A 16,957-nucleotide genomic window follows, 5' to 3' on the forward strand; every position below is an offset into this window, starting at 1 on the left:
CTGAAAGGCATATTTTCAGGTGAAGCTTTTGAAAACAATCATCCCTTCAACCCTCTAATATATTTCTTCTTATCCCTGGACAAAGAGTATAGTGATAGAGAAGTTTAGTAAGGAACTCTATGCCCTTATCACTGCTGCGTTGATTTTGTGACCTAGGAAACCAAAGCCACTTTTTTTGTTTTTTGTTTTTTTTTTTTTTTTTTTTTTTGCGGTACGCGGACCTCTCACTGTTGTGGCCTCTCCCGTTGTGGAGCACAGGCTCCGGACGTGCAGGCCCAGAGGCCATGGCTCACGGGCCTAGCCGTTCCGCGGCACGTGGGATCTTCCCGGACCGGGGCACGAACCCGTGTCCCCTGCATCGGCAGGCGGACTCTCAACCACTGCGCCACCAGGGAAGCCCCCAAAGCAACTTTTAATGGCCAATGGAAAAGTTCAAGCCCTTCTGTCCAACCTTTCAGGAAAGGAAGATTGGATCTAGACATAGTTGAGCTAGAGCAAGAAATAGCAGGTCTAGATGTAAGCTGCCTATGAATTTTGGGGTTATATATGCTAGTGATAGAATATGGAAACATACTGGTAAATCTGAGCAAAATAAAATACCAAATAATCCCCACTTTTTGAGAGTGTATAAACTTGGTCAGTCTGAAAATCAGTCTATAGTCAAGGGTTTTTCTTTCTTCCTCTCCCTTTGAGAGACACGTCGGAGAAATCAAAGACTATGAGTCAGCATTCCCTAAGTTTTACTGCCTTCTTGTTGGAACACTCAGTAGTTTGGAATGATGAGCAATTAGAGTGAAATTATCCTTTTCTAGAGAACACTTTCATGGGGATAAAAGTTTAACCTGGTCCCTGTAGTTCGGTTTCTATCATGTTCTCCCACGTGTTTGTGTGGTTTGGGGAGGAGAGGAGAGGATCTGTATGGACTTCATTTCTATTAAGCAAAAAACAAAGAAGCTTAATGAATTTTCACAGTTCAGCACTGATCTATGCAACTAACACAAAGAGTCTTGTATGCAATGAATGAATTTTGCTCAAATGACACTTGCTGGTGATTTTTTAAAGTTTTATTCTAAAGGAACCTTTGTCTTGTGTTATCTTCCTTTAACAGCCCACTTTTCCTGTAGGTCCCGCAATAGGGACAAATACGGCGATTAGTTTTGCTCCTTACCTAGCACCGGTAACCCCTGGAGTTGGGTTAGTCCCAACGGAAATTCTACCCACCACACCTGTTATTGTTCCCGGAAGTCCACCTGTCACTGTCCCGGGCTCAACTGCAACTCAGAAACTTCTCAGGACTGACAAACTGGAGGTACTTCAATTATATTTGTGGTTTGAGATGCATTTGTGGTAGAGCTATACCTCTATGTAAGTGAATGCTTGTAAGATATTAATTCAGTCTTGTAAAACAGCCATGCACACACATTCACCTAAAAGCCATGCATTCATAATTCTATTGTTTGAATTTAAGGTCAAGTATAAAGGAAATTAGTCTGTGGGAAAAGAATAAGTTTAATACAAACAAAAAATCTGTTGTGTGGAATGTGTGTTCAGGGGCAAAATATGTAACAACCAATGGAACATTGAATCAATCACTATGCAGGCCACGAAGATGGCTCCCAAGGGCTCCAGCTGTGCCAGGCATGAACCTTTGCTGGATCCTAGAAAGGTCTGGTAACGGGCAGGTTAGGAGGCCAGCAGCCAGGACAAGGGAGACACTCAGGGACAGGGGTGGGAGGACGTAGGACTATGACTACTGACCAAGTGGTATGATCATATTTCAGTATTTGAAGAACTAGTATGGCTGCTCTAGCATGTTCCAGGATATCAGCCCCAGTTATGTACAGGTAAACAGGGGGAACTGGAGCCTGGGAAAATCTAATTATTGATTTGAGATATTTTCTTTAACTTAAATTCAAGTGATCTACAAAAGTCAAGAAGACACAGACTTAGAGAACAAAGTTATGGTTACTGGGTGGGGGAAGGGTGGGGGGAAGGGATAGTTAGGGAGTTTGGGATTGACAGGTACGCACTGCTATATTTAAAATGGATAACCAACAAGGACCTACTGCAGAGCACAGGGAACTCTGCTCAATATTATATAACAACCTAAATGGGGAAAGAATTTGAAAAAGAATAGATACATGTGTATGTATAACTGAATCACTTTGCTGTACACCTGAAACTGTCACAACATTGTTAATCAACTATACTCCAATATAAAATAAAAAGTTAAAAAATTCATATATTTATAAAACATAATTCTTAAGTCATGAGTCAAACCAACTCACCTGTACTTTACTAGGTAAAATTTCTCTTTAATCAGTTAGGGCATTCATCCATTTATCTTAACTACTGTATCCTATGACATTTAATAGAGCATTTTATATGGGTGTGTAAAGAGTCTGATAGATTTTTCAAAGAGTTCCTTTCATTCAACCACCAGTTAGTTGTTAGGTGATATATATGTATGGTTAGGATGTACACTGTGCTTTGCCTTGGATCATTTGACAATGTTCTTTCAATGTGCATTTGTTTAAATATTTGCACAATAAATATTGAAAATGATAAAATGTCACCTAATATCAGCTTCCATCTGGAGTATATAGATCCCCAAATGAAAAGACAATAAACTCCCATCGCTACTGTTTTGATCAAGACTAACCCTGTGAATATTGAACAGACCTTTCATGGGACTGGAAAAGTGTTTGGGGCTCCACCTGGTGGACCCATGAAGGTTTCGTGTTCAGTACGTGACCGTGTGGTTTAGAAAACAAATTAAATCAGCTGAGTTGGGAACAAGTTGTCGTTCCCAACAGGATTGGTAGACAAAGACATATGTAAAACTGATTCACGAGGACTTTAGCAAAGCAGCTTGCAATTCATTTCAAACCAGGAATGAAGTCAGCTGCACACAGAGCCCCTTGGTAAATGCCTGATGGCTACTCTACACCCCAATGCAGTCTTAGCCTGGAGTCATTCCACTTACAGAGGGAGGCATACTCAGGATCTGTGGGAACAGTTTAGTAATTTTTATTTTGTACATTTTATGAGCTAAAGATGGAATGTTGGATAATATCCAAAGTAGAAGGAAACAATGAATAATTTTGTGATTTATCTGTTTACCCTTTAAACTCGCTTGGTCACTGGTCAGTGAAACTGTATTTCCCAAGTACTTTTGACTCTCACAAGGCTTGAATGTCATGTCAGTGACCCTTCCTGTAATGTCACTAATGATAAAGATGTAAACCACCGCTTGAGCACATCAGCTTTGGATGTGGAGCCTGAGAAGAAAATAACTTACAATTTTACTAGTAATTCTTCCCTGATAATGATATTTATAAATATAACTATTATGTATATATGTTATTTGTGTTACTTGACGTTATCGGTATTTAGGGCAAGGTTAAGAATACTCTTTAAATTCCAAAGAAAATTTTCTTTAAACAGTAAACTCCTGATCCACAAGAATTCTCAGAGGATGGAGCATTGCGCAGTTACTTGAGATTTTAGGATAATTAAGGATTAAGGAATAAAAAAAAAGAAACCATACATCACACTTCAAACTCTATTCTACTTCCCTCCTTTTACTTCTTTCCCTTTATCTCTTCCCATATTTCTCTCCGTTTTATTTTGTATTTTTACCTTCTTTCTGTGCTGTCAGAAATAATAATATTGTGACTTAAATGAAAGTTTTGGTGTCTTAGATATCGTAGTTCTCCTAATTTATGAGTATAAGCATACGTTATCTTTGTGGAGCAGGATAGACCTATGGGAAAACGGGAGTATTCACGTTCACTCCAGCCCCACTCCCCAACCTCAGAGAGGAGAAACAAGTTCGTCACGTCGCCTTATTCTTTTAGCAGTTGTGCAGCAATGACCTTGTGGCTTGATCTTTGGTGAAATAATCCCTCCATGTAAAAAGCCTATAAAATCCCAGAGTTGTCATGGTAGAAGAAGATGTGGCTATATATAGACGCCCAAATTTTATATACATGTGTGTGTGTATAGATATATATACACATACATAGATAATCTCCAAATTACTATATATATATATATATATATATAATAAACTATTCTTTCTTTCCTTTCTTCCTTCCTTCCCTCCCTCCCTCCCTCCCTCCTTTCCTTATCTAAATAAATAAATCCCAAGAACAATGGGGGCCTTGTTGATTTAACTGCAGATTTTGACTTTCTTAATATAGATTCTCACCCCAGAAGAGAGGGCGAAGTAAAACTCAAATCACTTTGCCCGGGATTCCAGTTACTTGAATCCTGGATAATCGAATGTTTATATTGTAAATGGCACAAAAGCCACCATTAAAAGAAAGGAAAGGCATTTATTCCTTTTCTTTTTTTTTTTTTTTTTTTTTTTTACATCGTGGCTGCGCTCGCAGAGGTAGTTCCCGGCGGCCCTGGGGCCTCCTTCTGCATCGTGTGCTCTTCTCCCCGTGTCCTAGGTCTGCAGGGAGTTCCAGCGAGGAAACTGTGCCCGGGGAGAGACTGACTGCCGCTTTGCACACCCCGCCGACAGCACCATGATCGACACAAACGACAACACCGTAACCGTTTGTATGGATTACATAAAGGGGCGTTGCATGAGGGAGAAATGCAAATATTTTCACCCTCCTGCACACTTGCAGGCCAAAATCAAAGCTGCGCAGCACCAAGCCAACCAGGCCGCGGTGGCCGCCCAGGCAGCCGCGGCCGCGGCCACAGTCATGGTAAGTGGGGCGCGCGCGCCGCGCATCTTCCCCGGCCCGCGAGCCCGGAGCCGCGCCTTCCGCGCGGGGACGCGCACGCTCCCCAGACCGCTGGGAGCGGGGGACGGCTGCTGTTCCCGCTGCTCCGCTGCCTACGTCCTGTCTCGGTTGCCCCCGTTTTGTTTTGTTTTGTTCTGTTCTGTTCTGTCCCTCCCTCCTTCCCTTCTGCAGCACAATAAGTAAATCCCTCAGGCGGGCGCAGGGAACGCGGGGCGGGTGCGAGCGCCCTTCCCCACGCCCAGCTCTGCTCGGAGACCTGACACGGGCGGGACCGGCCCAGGCTCCTCGCAGAGCGGGAAGGACCAGGGAGGCGGCCCAGAGACAGAGACAGAGAGACAGACAGACAGAGATAGAGAGAGAGGGAAACAGGGCGGGAGGCCTGCGGCGGCGGCTGCGCATCACCCGCAGCGCTCCCGAGAAGCAGTCGGGAGCCAGGAGCCCTCGGCTGGCGGCCCCAGCTGCCCGGCTTTTCCCTACCCCCATCTTTTGTCCCTCTTCTGTCACTTATCACAAAGGCCATGCTGCGAACTCTCTCTCCCTAAATGAAATTTTATGCAGAACATCAAGTCATGAAACAGCTGAAGATGGAGCTGTAGGGCTGGTGCTTGGCAAAAAAAAAAAAAAAAAAAAAAAAAAAAAGCCCTGGAACCCAGCCTCAGGTCCCTGAGTCACTGTCCTGTCTCAGGCCCCACCCCAGACCTTTGGGCTCTGGATTCGAATTTTAAAATATCCCCAGGTGTTTTGTATACACAGTAACATTTTGAGAAGCCCCTAGAACACTTAAATTTAGCTGTATTCTGGGATTACCTGAGGGATCTTGAAAGGTTCTAACATCAGTCCCTTCCCCCAAGTTTCTTATTTAATTAGTTTGGATGTAGCCTGGGCAGGGGCTTTCTTTCTTTATTCTTCCTTTATTTATTTAGAAGCTCCCAGTTGAACCCAGTGTGCAGCAAAGTTTGAGAACCATCGCACTGGCCTTTAGAATTAATTTGTTTTCATGTGAGATCTCTGGCTTGACAGAAATCTGTTTTAATACATGATAGGCACTGGGCGTCCATTCATTCAAAACATATTATATAATGAGACCTGCCATGCATCAGGCACTTGCTGGCTGGAAAAAATAAATTAGGCAGCTTTCCTTGCCCTCAGGGAGCTTGGAGTTTAGCGACAAAGTGATAATGCTCCTCCATGACACAAGGGAAATGCATAATGGGGTCCGGGGTGGAGGAGGGGCAGGAAAGACTCAGCGGCCAGTCATCCCTCAAGAAAGACAGATACGGCTTCAGAGATGAAAGGTATAGTTTAAAACACATTGTTCTAACTAGCGACCACCACTTCATACACTAATGCCTGATCAGAATGCAAGGGTAGCTGTTATACACCAAGTTCATATTACTCAACATTCTTTCCACAAAATTTTTTTTTAGAGAATGATTCATTTTATTTTATTTTTTTAGAGAACGATTCGTTTTATTTTTTATTATTTTATTTTTGGCCACACCACACAGCTTGCAGGACCTTAGTTCCCTGACCAGGGATTGAACCTGGGCCCTCGGCATGAAAGCACAGAGTCCCAAACACCGGACCGCCAGGGAATTCCCTCCACAAATGTTTATAAGGCCTGGCCCAGTGATAAGCAACAGGGATGCAGAGAGGAAGGCACGGAGCCTGCCCTTAACGTCATCACCGCTTAGTGTGGCCTGTGTGCTTATTCACACCTTTCCAATCTCAGCTTATTTCCAAGAATCTTGGGCACTGAGTCCTTCATCTCTCTCACTGTTTCTTCTCAGAGTCCTTGTCCCTTTAGTGTTTTTCCATCACTGGACATAACAGTAATTTTTCTGTGTGTGAGTTTCTATATATGTGGGAATGTATGCATCCACATAAGAGAGTCAGGACAATATAGATAAATTCTCCCCTTTTTGTTCTCATAAAAGAGTGGTTTTCAAAACTGATTATAATTAGGTGCAGGGGGTGAGGGACCTGTAGGGGAGATGAGAATCAATTGGTCACTTAATGCTGATGAAAAAGGAATTCTTTTAGAGAGCAAATGAGGTCTTCTATATACTTCTGCAGTGTGGAATCCGTCTTACCATCCACTTAGTGAAGATCTCATCCGACCGAGAAGTAAAATGTTTTTCATTGTAATCATTCTTTCAGGCCAGCCCAGATTTATTCTAACTGGTGTGTTGATCGTTGGGCACAAAGAACACGTTTTTACCTCAAGCGAATGTTATAAATCATAACTAGGTATCAAGGATACCCCCAAGGCTAATCAGAACTCTGGTTGCAAGAGACAACAACTTTACTAGATCATTTAGTGCCCTCCAAGAGAGGAGAGGTAAAATAGGGCTCAGGGGTAGATGGATCCAGAAACTTGAAAACCAGTAGGTCTCTCTCTTTTCTTTTTTTCTGCTTCTCTTGGTATATCAGCTCCATTCTCTAAGATCAGCTTCTCCAGACAACACTGACCATGGCTTTGGACACCTGTAGGGACACATTCTTACATTTCCTGACAAGAGACAAAAATAGTATCTATACCATCTCTAATTAGGGAAAAAAAAAAAGAGCCACCAGGGTCATTTTGGTGGTTGTCCTGTGGGGAGAGTAATAGCATGCCATGATTGGCTCAGCCTGGATCACGATGGCCATCTCTGGCCATGGGATATGAGACGAGGTTCTGGGACTATGAAAAACGTAGTCCCTATACCTCAAATACCTGTTAAATACAAAAAAACACTGGTACTAATAGTGACCTTTACAGCTGAGCCCTGAATTTATCTGAGCCTTGATTTATCCGGCTGTTACCTAGAAGTACCAGTTCTAACATCTGCAGTCAATATGTTCTTCAATCACCGAAGGAACCGTGCACCTAGAGTATGTCAATGGTAGATGACCTGGGTTGATGGAGATAAGAGAAGAAAGGGCCATTTACACAAACAGCCCGGTATCTTTAAATCAAGATTCGACTCCTCCATGTGCCTTTCTGTGCATTTTCACATCATTTTCATCAAGATGCACAGACGTTGCTGCAGTGGATGTCAGTATATTTAGTTACCATAGTTTTCTAGATTGTTACCCTGTGCCCAGGTTTGGAGTTCTGATACTTCAGGTGATCTTGCAACACCGTCAAAGACAACCCAAAGGAAGGTAGTTTCAGAACAAAAGCGTCAGCTTCTTTCTGACAGTGACATGAAAATTACTGAATCTGTCATGTCTTTTTAGTTGAAGTGAGAGGCTCATTTGAAACCAGTCTAGTTGCAGTTGGATGAAGTCAAAGTATTCTTATTCTCGTAGCAAGATTACTCGGTACACTGAAGAAAAACGATTATTTCCTTATTTAAAAGAACAAATGGGAGTGATGATTGCAGTCAGAAGATATTAGTATTCCATTCCCCTGGGTTCCATATCTGAACACCAAGAATTTCTGCAGTGCAATTTTTATTATTGCCGGGATTTCCCCTTCTTTGGATTAATTGGACCCTGAAAAGGAATTTAAAGCTTTGATTCCAGAAAAAGAGCCATCTCTTTCCTTTAGAGCCTTATTCTTTTGCACTGCCTCTTAAAACATGAGCATCATCCTCATCAGAATTTTTCAAATGTAAAAATAAGCCAGACAGGGCTTCCCTGGTGGCCCAGTGGTTGAGAGTCCGCCTGCCGATGCAGGGGACACAGGTTCGGGCCCCGGTCTGGGAAGATCCCACATGCCGTGGAGCGGCCAGGCCCGTGAGCCATGGCCGCTGAGCCTGCGCGTCCGGAGCCTGTGCTCCGCAACGGGAGAGGCCACAGCAGTGAGAGGCCCGCGTACCGCAAAAATAAATAAATAAATAAATAAATAAGCCAGACAGAGCTTCTCTTTGGTAATTTTAACACAAAGGGTATCTGACCTTCAAGTCAGCAGTCTTTCTTCACACACACACCAAAATGGGGCTACACCAGGAGATACTTATTTTGTAAAAGGAAACAGGACCAGCTGCCATCAGCTAGATAAGTTCCAGTTGTTCAAGAAAACATGTACAGGAACTTTGAATCCCATCCTACTTGTCCACATCCTTTTCTTCCACATTCGAGTGGCAGGTCTGATTACCGTCGTCGGCATTTCCTGACTCCTCAGGTTTGGTCTTTGCCTCTAATGCTGGGCCCTTGGTTGGCTTGCCTTGGCTTGAAGTTGGCTTGCTCCTTGAGCCAGAAAATGAAAAGCCTGGCTGAATGTATATAAGGCTGGAGAAAGCCCGGAGGGGCAAAGGATCAGAAATGTTGGTGAAGCCAGCAAGAATGGGTGCCCAGTGCCTGGCACACAGTAGGGGCTCAATTAAAGAGAACCTCGTTCTCTGCATAGGTGCCTAAGGAAGCTCCCAAGATGCACCGGGCTTGGGGATCTCTCAGGTCTATTTTAAGCCTGAAGATCTTTCAATATAGGTAAACATATGCCTGCAGCCACATAATACCCTCTAAAACGGAACATCTGTGTACTACAAAGCCACATTAGAACATGATTATTCATCCATACAGTTTTTTAAAAACATTCTACACATGTGCCTCAAAGTGTGAGGTGTGCAAGATATTAACATGTACACTCGACCCTCCAAGACCTTAGTGTTTCCTTGAAAAGACAAGATATTTGCATTTAGTAAAGAAAACCCCAAATAAGGAGTGGCAGACAGGGAAATGCTGTCACTGTCACTGTCCAGCTCAGTTTAGGGCTCTCAGCTTCTTTAAATTCCTAGTTTATTATAATTTCTGTCAAAATTGCACTTCATCAAACTAAGATTGAAAAGAAAGAGAACAGTAACCTTTCAGGTGTCGATCCTAAGGAGAAATATTTAATATTTCTTTTTTCTACTTGGAGACTTCATTAAATGATGCTCTGTTAAATCAAAATTTTGTTCATAAATACCAGCCTGTGGAGACATAATCACTCTTCTAGTTAGCATATCAGAAAAGATCAACCTGATAGCAGATTTGTTCTATAACTCTCAAAGATTGGAAAAGTGAAGGGAAGAACTGAAACCAGAACGTTGAGGCCAAAATGATTTTGAGTTTAACCATCCAGTTAACGTTGTTAGTGGACTCTATGAGAACAGGCTATGCAGCTTTATGTAGTTAGTACAGACTAATATAAGCAAAAAAATTTTTTTTAATTTTTAAAAACTGCATTACCTAGCAGTGTAAAATGATACAGGAATGAAAGATTTTAAACAAAAATGGTGTCATGAAAGTTACATCATGGCAAACTGACACTTGAGGAAAGAATATTCAAAGAAACTTTCTCATTGTGAAGATTGCTGGGTTTTGACAATGTTCACAATTCTGCCTGAAGAACGATGATTTCATATTATGGGATGGCCTCTATCCAGACTGCCTTCCAAAGCAGCTTCTCCACTGGCCATTCTAAGCCTCTCCTCTACCTAGAGTCCTTTCCGCTTTATTGCTAGTCTCCACCCCGCTCCACCCTTAGCTCCTTCCTTTACCTCCTATCACCTCCATACTTTTAATCCCGAGTCTTCAAATGATGATGAACAGCTCTTTGTTGGCCAAGGAAGATATGATTCATTGTTTCCCATTTTGAGGGTTAAATACTATCCCATTTTCTTTCAAATGCCATAGCTGTAACTCGGAACTTTAGAATAAAACATTTTGTATTTATTGTGCAAACCTTAGGGATTTACCTATTGTGCTAAACATAGAAAATGGGTATTTCATTTCTTTTGTTTGCATTGGAGCTATTCCTTTGAATTTCTTTATTTTCATAGAATTCCATCATAAATTTTTTAGATTTCTTTTGCAACAGTTATCAAGGAACAGGAAAATTTTTTCATCATGGTCTAAATCAATCACTATTTATTATTATTTCAGCTGTTTAAATGAAACTATCTGCCCACAAGTATGGTTATAAGTTAAAGATATTATCTGACTTCTAACAGTCCAAGCAGTTCTTTGCTATCTTTTAGCTGTTTGCTATTTTTAGCTATTGTACTTGTTCTAACCAAGAGTTTCCCACATCTCATTAACTGGGTTGGTCACGGATTATACTTAAAAGTACGACTAGAATCATTAAGTATAAATTATTTTGATACCTGAGGACACTAAATACCCGTTAAAGGGTATTTTCTTAGTGTAATCTGGTAAGTTGTTTGCGATAAATTGAATTAAAATTTCAAATGTGGTGGAAAACAGAATGGATGATAAGTTAGTCATTAGAAACCATATGATGGAATAAAAGCAGGAAATTTGAGAAACCTACTATGCAAATTCAAAACTTGTTAAGCTTGGAACCTTATTCCACGTTACCAGATCCACACTAGCAAAGTGAAGAGAAAAACTGAGACAATTATCCACATAATTCAGACAAAAAAATTAAGATCCAAACCCAAACAGTTTTGCCTAAATAATCTTGTGTTTGAATATTTTTTTGCCTGAATTGTTTGTCTCAGTTTGCCGCTTCATTTTGTTAGGCTAGATCTTCATTAAAAATTATTTTTGTAATAGTGAAAGATATTATCTTTTTTTTCAACTTGGATCTTATAACTTGGATGTTATACGTAGTGCATTCATTATTTTATATTTGAAAACTAACTTATCAGAAGTTCTTCAATCCTGTGGCCCTTAAAAGTTTTGCATTTTTTCCTGAAGCAATGTAAAAAATGCTTATGGTGTGTATGCAAGCTGCTGTTTTAATTAACTTTCCTGAATTTCAAACATCTATATTTTACTCTCTTATATGCTTTTAACTAAGGTATAGTAGATGCATTTTTGCTTCAATACTAATTTAAGGTGTAATATTCATTTCTTTAGAGAACATTTTTGTTGTTGTGCATGCCTAGTGTTTTGTACGTTGTATATTGCATTCAGAATATTTTTTTCCTTCTCACCTATCCACAATGCAATGCCGTTCCCATGATGCACCTCTGCTTGCTGTTTACCTGTATGTTAATTCGCTTGAATCCCATTGGCCCACTGCCATCATGTGCTCGCTGCCTGTTATTAAAAGACTCAGTCGACTGCCAAAGCAATGAAGCGACCTCTCGAAGCATCTGTAGACCTGGTACTTTGACCTTTCACCTTTCGCTTTGCATGTAGCTTTTCAGAGAACCATCTGAGATTTGTATTACTTGTAAAATATTGGTTGCAAACAATCATTATTATTAATTAATGAAAAAATTCAATAAGGTGTTTAGCCATCTCATTTTCATATGTAATATGTGGAATAAATTAATCCTAACAAATTTTAATACCTTTTCCAAAAGAGTGAAGCAAATTTAAATTACTTGGCTTGGAAAAATGCTCATTATAATTCTAATTAACCTTTAAATTCAAGAAATTGCCACTTTGTTAAGGAAAAGAATAGGTATTAATAATAACACAAATGCTTCCTTCCCCCCTTAGACTAGTTTAACTCATTTTAAAAGCTGAAGTCATTTTTCGTCGTTGTGGCTTGATAGCTTTTCTTTTCCTTAGTTAAGATGCTACCGTTTTGGATTACAGAAATCATGCTTTGCTCTCGGTAACAAACTCTCACTCATTCGACTTTGCCGCTGTTTAAATTAAGGTGCATGGCAGACGCATCTCCTTAGCTGTCAGTTTTTTAACGTATGTTGCAATTGATGATCTCTGTGGACGCTGAAGGTGTGTTCACTTTGAGTTATACATATCTTATCCAATTCTGCACTTATAGGCCTTTCCTCCTGGTGCTCTTCATCCTTTACCAAAGAGACAAGCACTTGAAAAGAGCAACGGTGCCAGCACCGTCTTTAACCCCAGCGTCTTGCACTACCAGCAAGCTCTCACCAGTGCACAGCTGCAGCAACACACGGCATTCATCCCGACAGGTACGCGCCCTGACAGTTCCGAGTCCTGTGTCCGTGTGCCCTCCGGTCATGTGCTTTCTTCTCATTCCTTTAAGCTGTTTGGTGGCATCTAGTTTGCTTTTAAAGGTACGATAAATACAGCCGGAAACTCATCATTGTCCTAGCTATCTAGATAACTTACCTTGCTTGGGACAATAGCTAAAGACTGTTAGGATTCTAAAGCCAAATATTTTGTAGAGTTAAGTGACAGTTTGAACCCATGAGAAGCAAACAGCAGTTAGGGCTTTTGGTTTCTTGTATTTACACAAGCTGTGTAAAAATGGTTTATGTAAGTAAGACCTCTTATGTGTGACAATGGAAATTTGTCATTAACCCTGAATGACCTAAAAATAGCAATTCCAGTAAATACTAACCTTTTTTTTTTCCCTATTCCTATTCAGAGCACTAAACAAAACAAAACAAAACAAAACAAGAGGCTATTCAAATTAAAGCAAACATCTACTCATATTTTTACATCCATTCTATCTCTTTTGCCATCCTTCTCAACTTCCGCCAAGTTCACAAATATAGGGAACGCTTCTCCTCGGTTTCTAAGCCAATGCCTGATAATATTAGGTGTCTAAGCCAATGCCTGATAATATTAGGTGTCTAAGCCAATGCCTGATAATATTAGGTGCTAGGGTGCTTTAACTCTGTCATCCTACTAAGAAATGAATTCTGTTAATCACAGAACCTTGACGTTTAAAGGATTCTTAGTGATCTCCTCATCCAATTGATTGTTTTACAGATGAGAAAGCTGAGGCCCCCTAAATGTGCAGTGACTTCCCAAGGTGGCACTACTAAAGAGAAAAAAACCTAGAACCCAGTTTCCCTGTGACCAGTTCGATGTACATGACATGACACCAGCCAGCCTCCATAGGCGGAGGCCAGAGTCCTCCTTTAGAGTTTGGCATAAAACATCAGATAAAAGCGAAGAAACAAAAGTACAATGCACGCCAACCCTCCTCTGTTTTTTTACCCACCTCCCTGACCACAGACCTACATACACCATATACAAACACAAAGAGTCACCATAAATGACTGGGGTTTTGACCTTTTAGTCTGAGCTGAAAGAAGGGATAATATTTGCAAAATAAAATTTGCTGGAGTGTCAAAAATAAAAATAAAAAAGAACCAGGGAGTGACTTAGGCTTTAGTGAGAAGGCTGTCCATTGAGTTCTTAGTTTGAAGTCAAAATTTTCAGCCCATGACAGTGACTTGAAGGTCAATATAGGTGAATAACAATTTTATCAGAAAAAAGAAGCATACTGATCCCAATCCACATGGGTGGACTTTTCACGTTTATTATCCATTTTCTTAAATCCTGTAGCATATCAGGAATTAACATAAGAGGGAGCTGAATAAATATTTCTATCCTATTCTTTATATAAAATCTACACTTTGAAATGAACTATTAACCTAACAATATTTATATTGTAGTAAAAAATATAAATTACATTAGTAAAGTGGTTCTTAGTATATAGTTTTCTTATTTTAGTTCTGCTCTTCTCTTAAAATAAATAGACTCATAGACCTGTAGAATGTGTCTCCAAATCAGTAATTATTGGGGCTTCAATCTTGTCCTATTACAATCTTAATCAGTGACATTTCAGTACAGTTATAGCACAGCAGTGATTGTATTCGTAATCCACTTGATACAGCATGTTTATAAAACAATTACTAGAAGGTAAACTTATCTGAAGGTCCTGTGTGGTTTCTACAAGTGTCTTATTTGATAGACCTTGTCACTAGATATTTTAAGAGAAAAAAATTGTGGAAGAATATACTGAGGGGAAAAACAGAAAAGGACAAGTCTGTTTCTGAAGACTGGGTAGTAATGCCACTACCATTTCCTGGGAATGCCTCTGAAACCCTGGAGCTAAGCCATGCAAAAGGCTGAAGGCCTCTAACTCGTATTTAACACTTCAATTCAATAATGGCTGACTTGTTAAATCACTGGAAGAATTCTCATTTAAAAATATTTCACCAGGAAACCATTTTAAGACTCCCAAAGCAAGAACGAATAACGTCCCATTTGCAATGGCCTGATTATAGTTGATGAAATGCTTGTATTGAGGACCCAAAGGCTGCTCTGGGTGCTGTGGTTGTGCACTTCCGCCCCCTGCTGGACTCTTTAAGAACTGTTCAAGTGTGTCCAGCAACTCTCCATAGAGTGGGCTTTGGGAGCGGAAAAGTGGGTCCTAGCCCCCTTAATTCTGTGGATTAGAAGTATTTCCATCTGTAACATGACATAAATATCATAATGAACAAACAAGTGGATCTCATGTTCTGAAATGGTATTTCAACTTCTATGAAGTTTTCATGTTTCTCTTAAATGATGAAAGGATAATTTTATTAAAAGGAAATTAGCATAGTCCTTCCCCCAGTTAAATCCATAACAGAAAATTCAGTGTTTATTTTGGCTCTAGTTTTTATTTCAGGCACTCTTTCTCATAAGCCACATTTTCAACCTAATTTAAAATGATAATGATAATAATCATTCTTTGTTAATCATTGTTGTTTTAAACTCTGAAAATTAAGTGATGATGTTCAAAAATAATTTTTTTAACTTAGTGAGGAGCTCATTACTTTTAAACTGATGGATTTTGATTTTTCTCTAAATACTTTACATTAACAATTATCATAAATGTGAAACAAAAAAACATTTTATGTTCTCCTGGAAGTTACCCTTTATTGAAAGGTCATTCACAGTGAAGCTTTTGATATGCTGCTAAAATTCTCCCATTGATACAATGTGACTTTGAATTTCAGGAATTCTGCCTCCAGGCTGTGGAGATATTAATTTAAAATATTACGCAAAATATGGGATTCTTCTCCAAACCCATGCTAATATAATTATCACCCTGGTTGATGCCCTAGCACATTTGCAGTGGGTGGGATTTTTCCTTTTTTGATAGGCATTATTTTAACCTAGTGGTTATACTTTTTCTTTGCTATGTTAGGAAAGTGACAAAAACCACACACACAGAAATAGCAGCATAATAATTCTTGGCATTTCTCTGACAGGTTTATTCTGAGTTCCTCTAAGTGTTCTTATCTCATTATCCTTCAAGATAGTTCCGCCAAGTGGCAGGCGTAATTATTTGCATTTTGCAGATGGGAAAACTGAGGCTGTGCCTTTGCCGTAAAGTGGAATATATGATTCATGGAATTGTCCAGATAATTCTACTCGCAGATTCTAGAGTTGAAGTGTTTGTGCAACTGAAGCAGAAAACATTTGAGAAGTCTTTTTTAATAGAATTAGTGCCTTAGTGAAATGCTTCTGCCGGTCAGAGCAAAGACGACCTACTGACTCTCTCCTTGATTTATTTCACTATATTGGAAATACAGAGTAAGGAGAACAGGGAAGTGCTAGCACAAATACTGCCTAATGATCAGAAACCAGACTATTACATAAGTTTATCACACACCTTGGTGAAAGATTTGTCAGTGTTTAGTGGAAACCCTATCTGTATAACCATAGCAAAATGTATTTATCCTATTGAATTCAGCAAGCCACTGTTGAACACATAGTCTGTTCTGGGTTCCAAAGCCAGTAGGGGCATACAACGGAGTTCAAAACATGGCAAAAACCAAATATAATGCAAAGTGTGAAGGGCTACCTTAGGGAGTGGGCAAAGAGATTGGAGAATGAGGAAGCAAGAGACAATGTATTTGGCCATCAGACGTGCAGTAGGTGGTGGCGACGAAGGATACGGAGAAAGAAAGACTTTCCAAAGGAGGAGAAATTTGCTTAGGACTTTGAAAGGAAAATTTTACCAGTGCAGGAAGAGCATCCCAGGCAGGGGGAAGAGCATGGATTGGGAACAGTGTACTTGAGGAATAACAAGTTGCCCGTTGTAGCTCAGGGTAAAGTACTGAAGGAGCTGTGTTTGGGGGGGTGGGGGGTAGGAGAGAGTGGGGCGAAAAGGCAGAGATGGGGCTTAGAAAGATCAGGACCAGACCCTGCCATTGAGTAAGACAGCCACACATTGCAAAACTTCTGTGTTTCCGATATGCATATCACTTTTAGACCACATAGAGAGAGATGCTCATCACATTGCTTTGGTTGAGCATTTCAGGCACGTCCTGAACTGAAGCCAAAGGACGGTTCCAGTCCTAGCCCAGTGTGGCTGTAGGAGCTGCTGTTGATGATCTGCAACCCAGTGACATTCAGGTGTGTCCAAGAAAGGAAAGTGCTCCAAGATAGCCCATCCACATTGGAATGCGAGAGAATAACATGGAATTTTTATAGGGATAATTTTGAATCCAGCCATGGTTGACTTTGAAATCATTCACAAACTGGGTACTTTAATAAATTTTAGGAACAAATTGCTCCCAACACAC

At 40.3% G+C, this 16,957-nt stretch overlaps 1 protein-coding gene across 6 annotated transcripts in view; it reads left to right on the forward strand.

The window, feature by feature from the left end:
• The window catches only part of MBNL2 (muscleblind like splicing regulator 2), a 153,591-nt gene that overhangs the window by 106,367 nt on the left and 30,267 nt on the right, over positions 1 to 16,957 (forward strand). For 5 of the 6 annotated variants that reach the window (XM_082602401.1, XM_082602403.1, XM_082602404.1 and 2 more), the window contains exons 4-6: positions 1,109 to 1,309; positions 4,461 to 4,724; positions 12,439 to 12,592. In XM_082602401.1, the coding sequence (XP_082458527.1) occupies positions 1,109 to 1,309; positions 4,461 to 4,724; positions 12,439 to 12,592 (619 nt within the window). Of the gene's footprint in view, positions 1 to 1,108; positions 1,310 to 4,460; positions 4,725 to 11,754; positions 11,809 to 12,438; positions 12,593 to 16,957 lie in introns of all 6 variants that reach the window. The other variant, XM_082602406.1, reaches the window with a different exon arrangement.

The sequence above is a fragment of the Mesoplodon mirus genome (genome assembly GCF_964341445.2).
Source record: "Mesoplodon mirus genome assembly, chromosome: 17".
NCBI lineage: Eukaryota > Metazoa > Chordata > Mammalia > Artiodactyla > Ziphiidae > Mesoplodon > Mesoplodon mirus.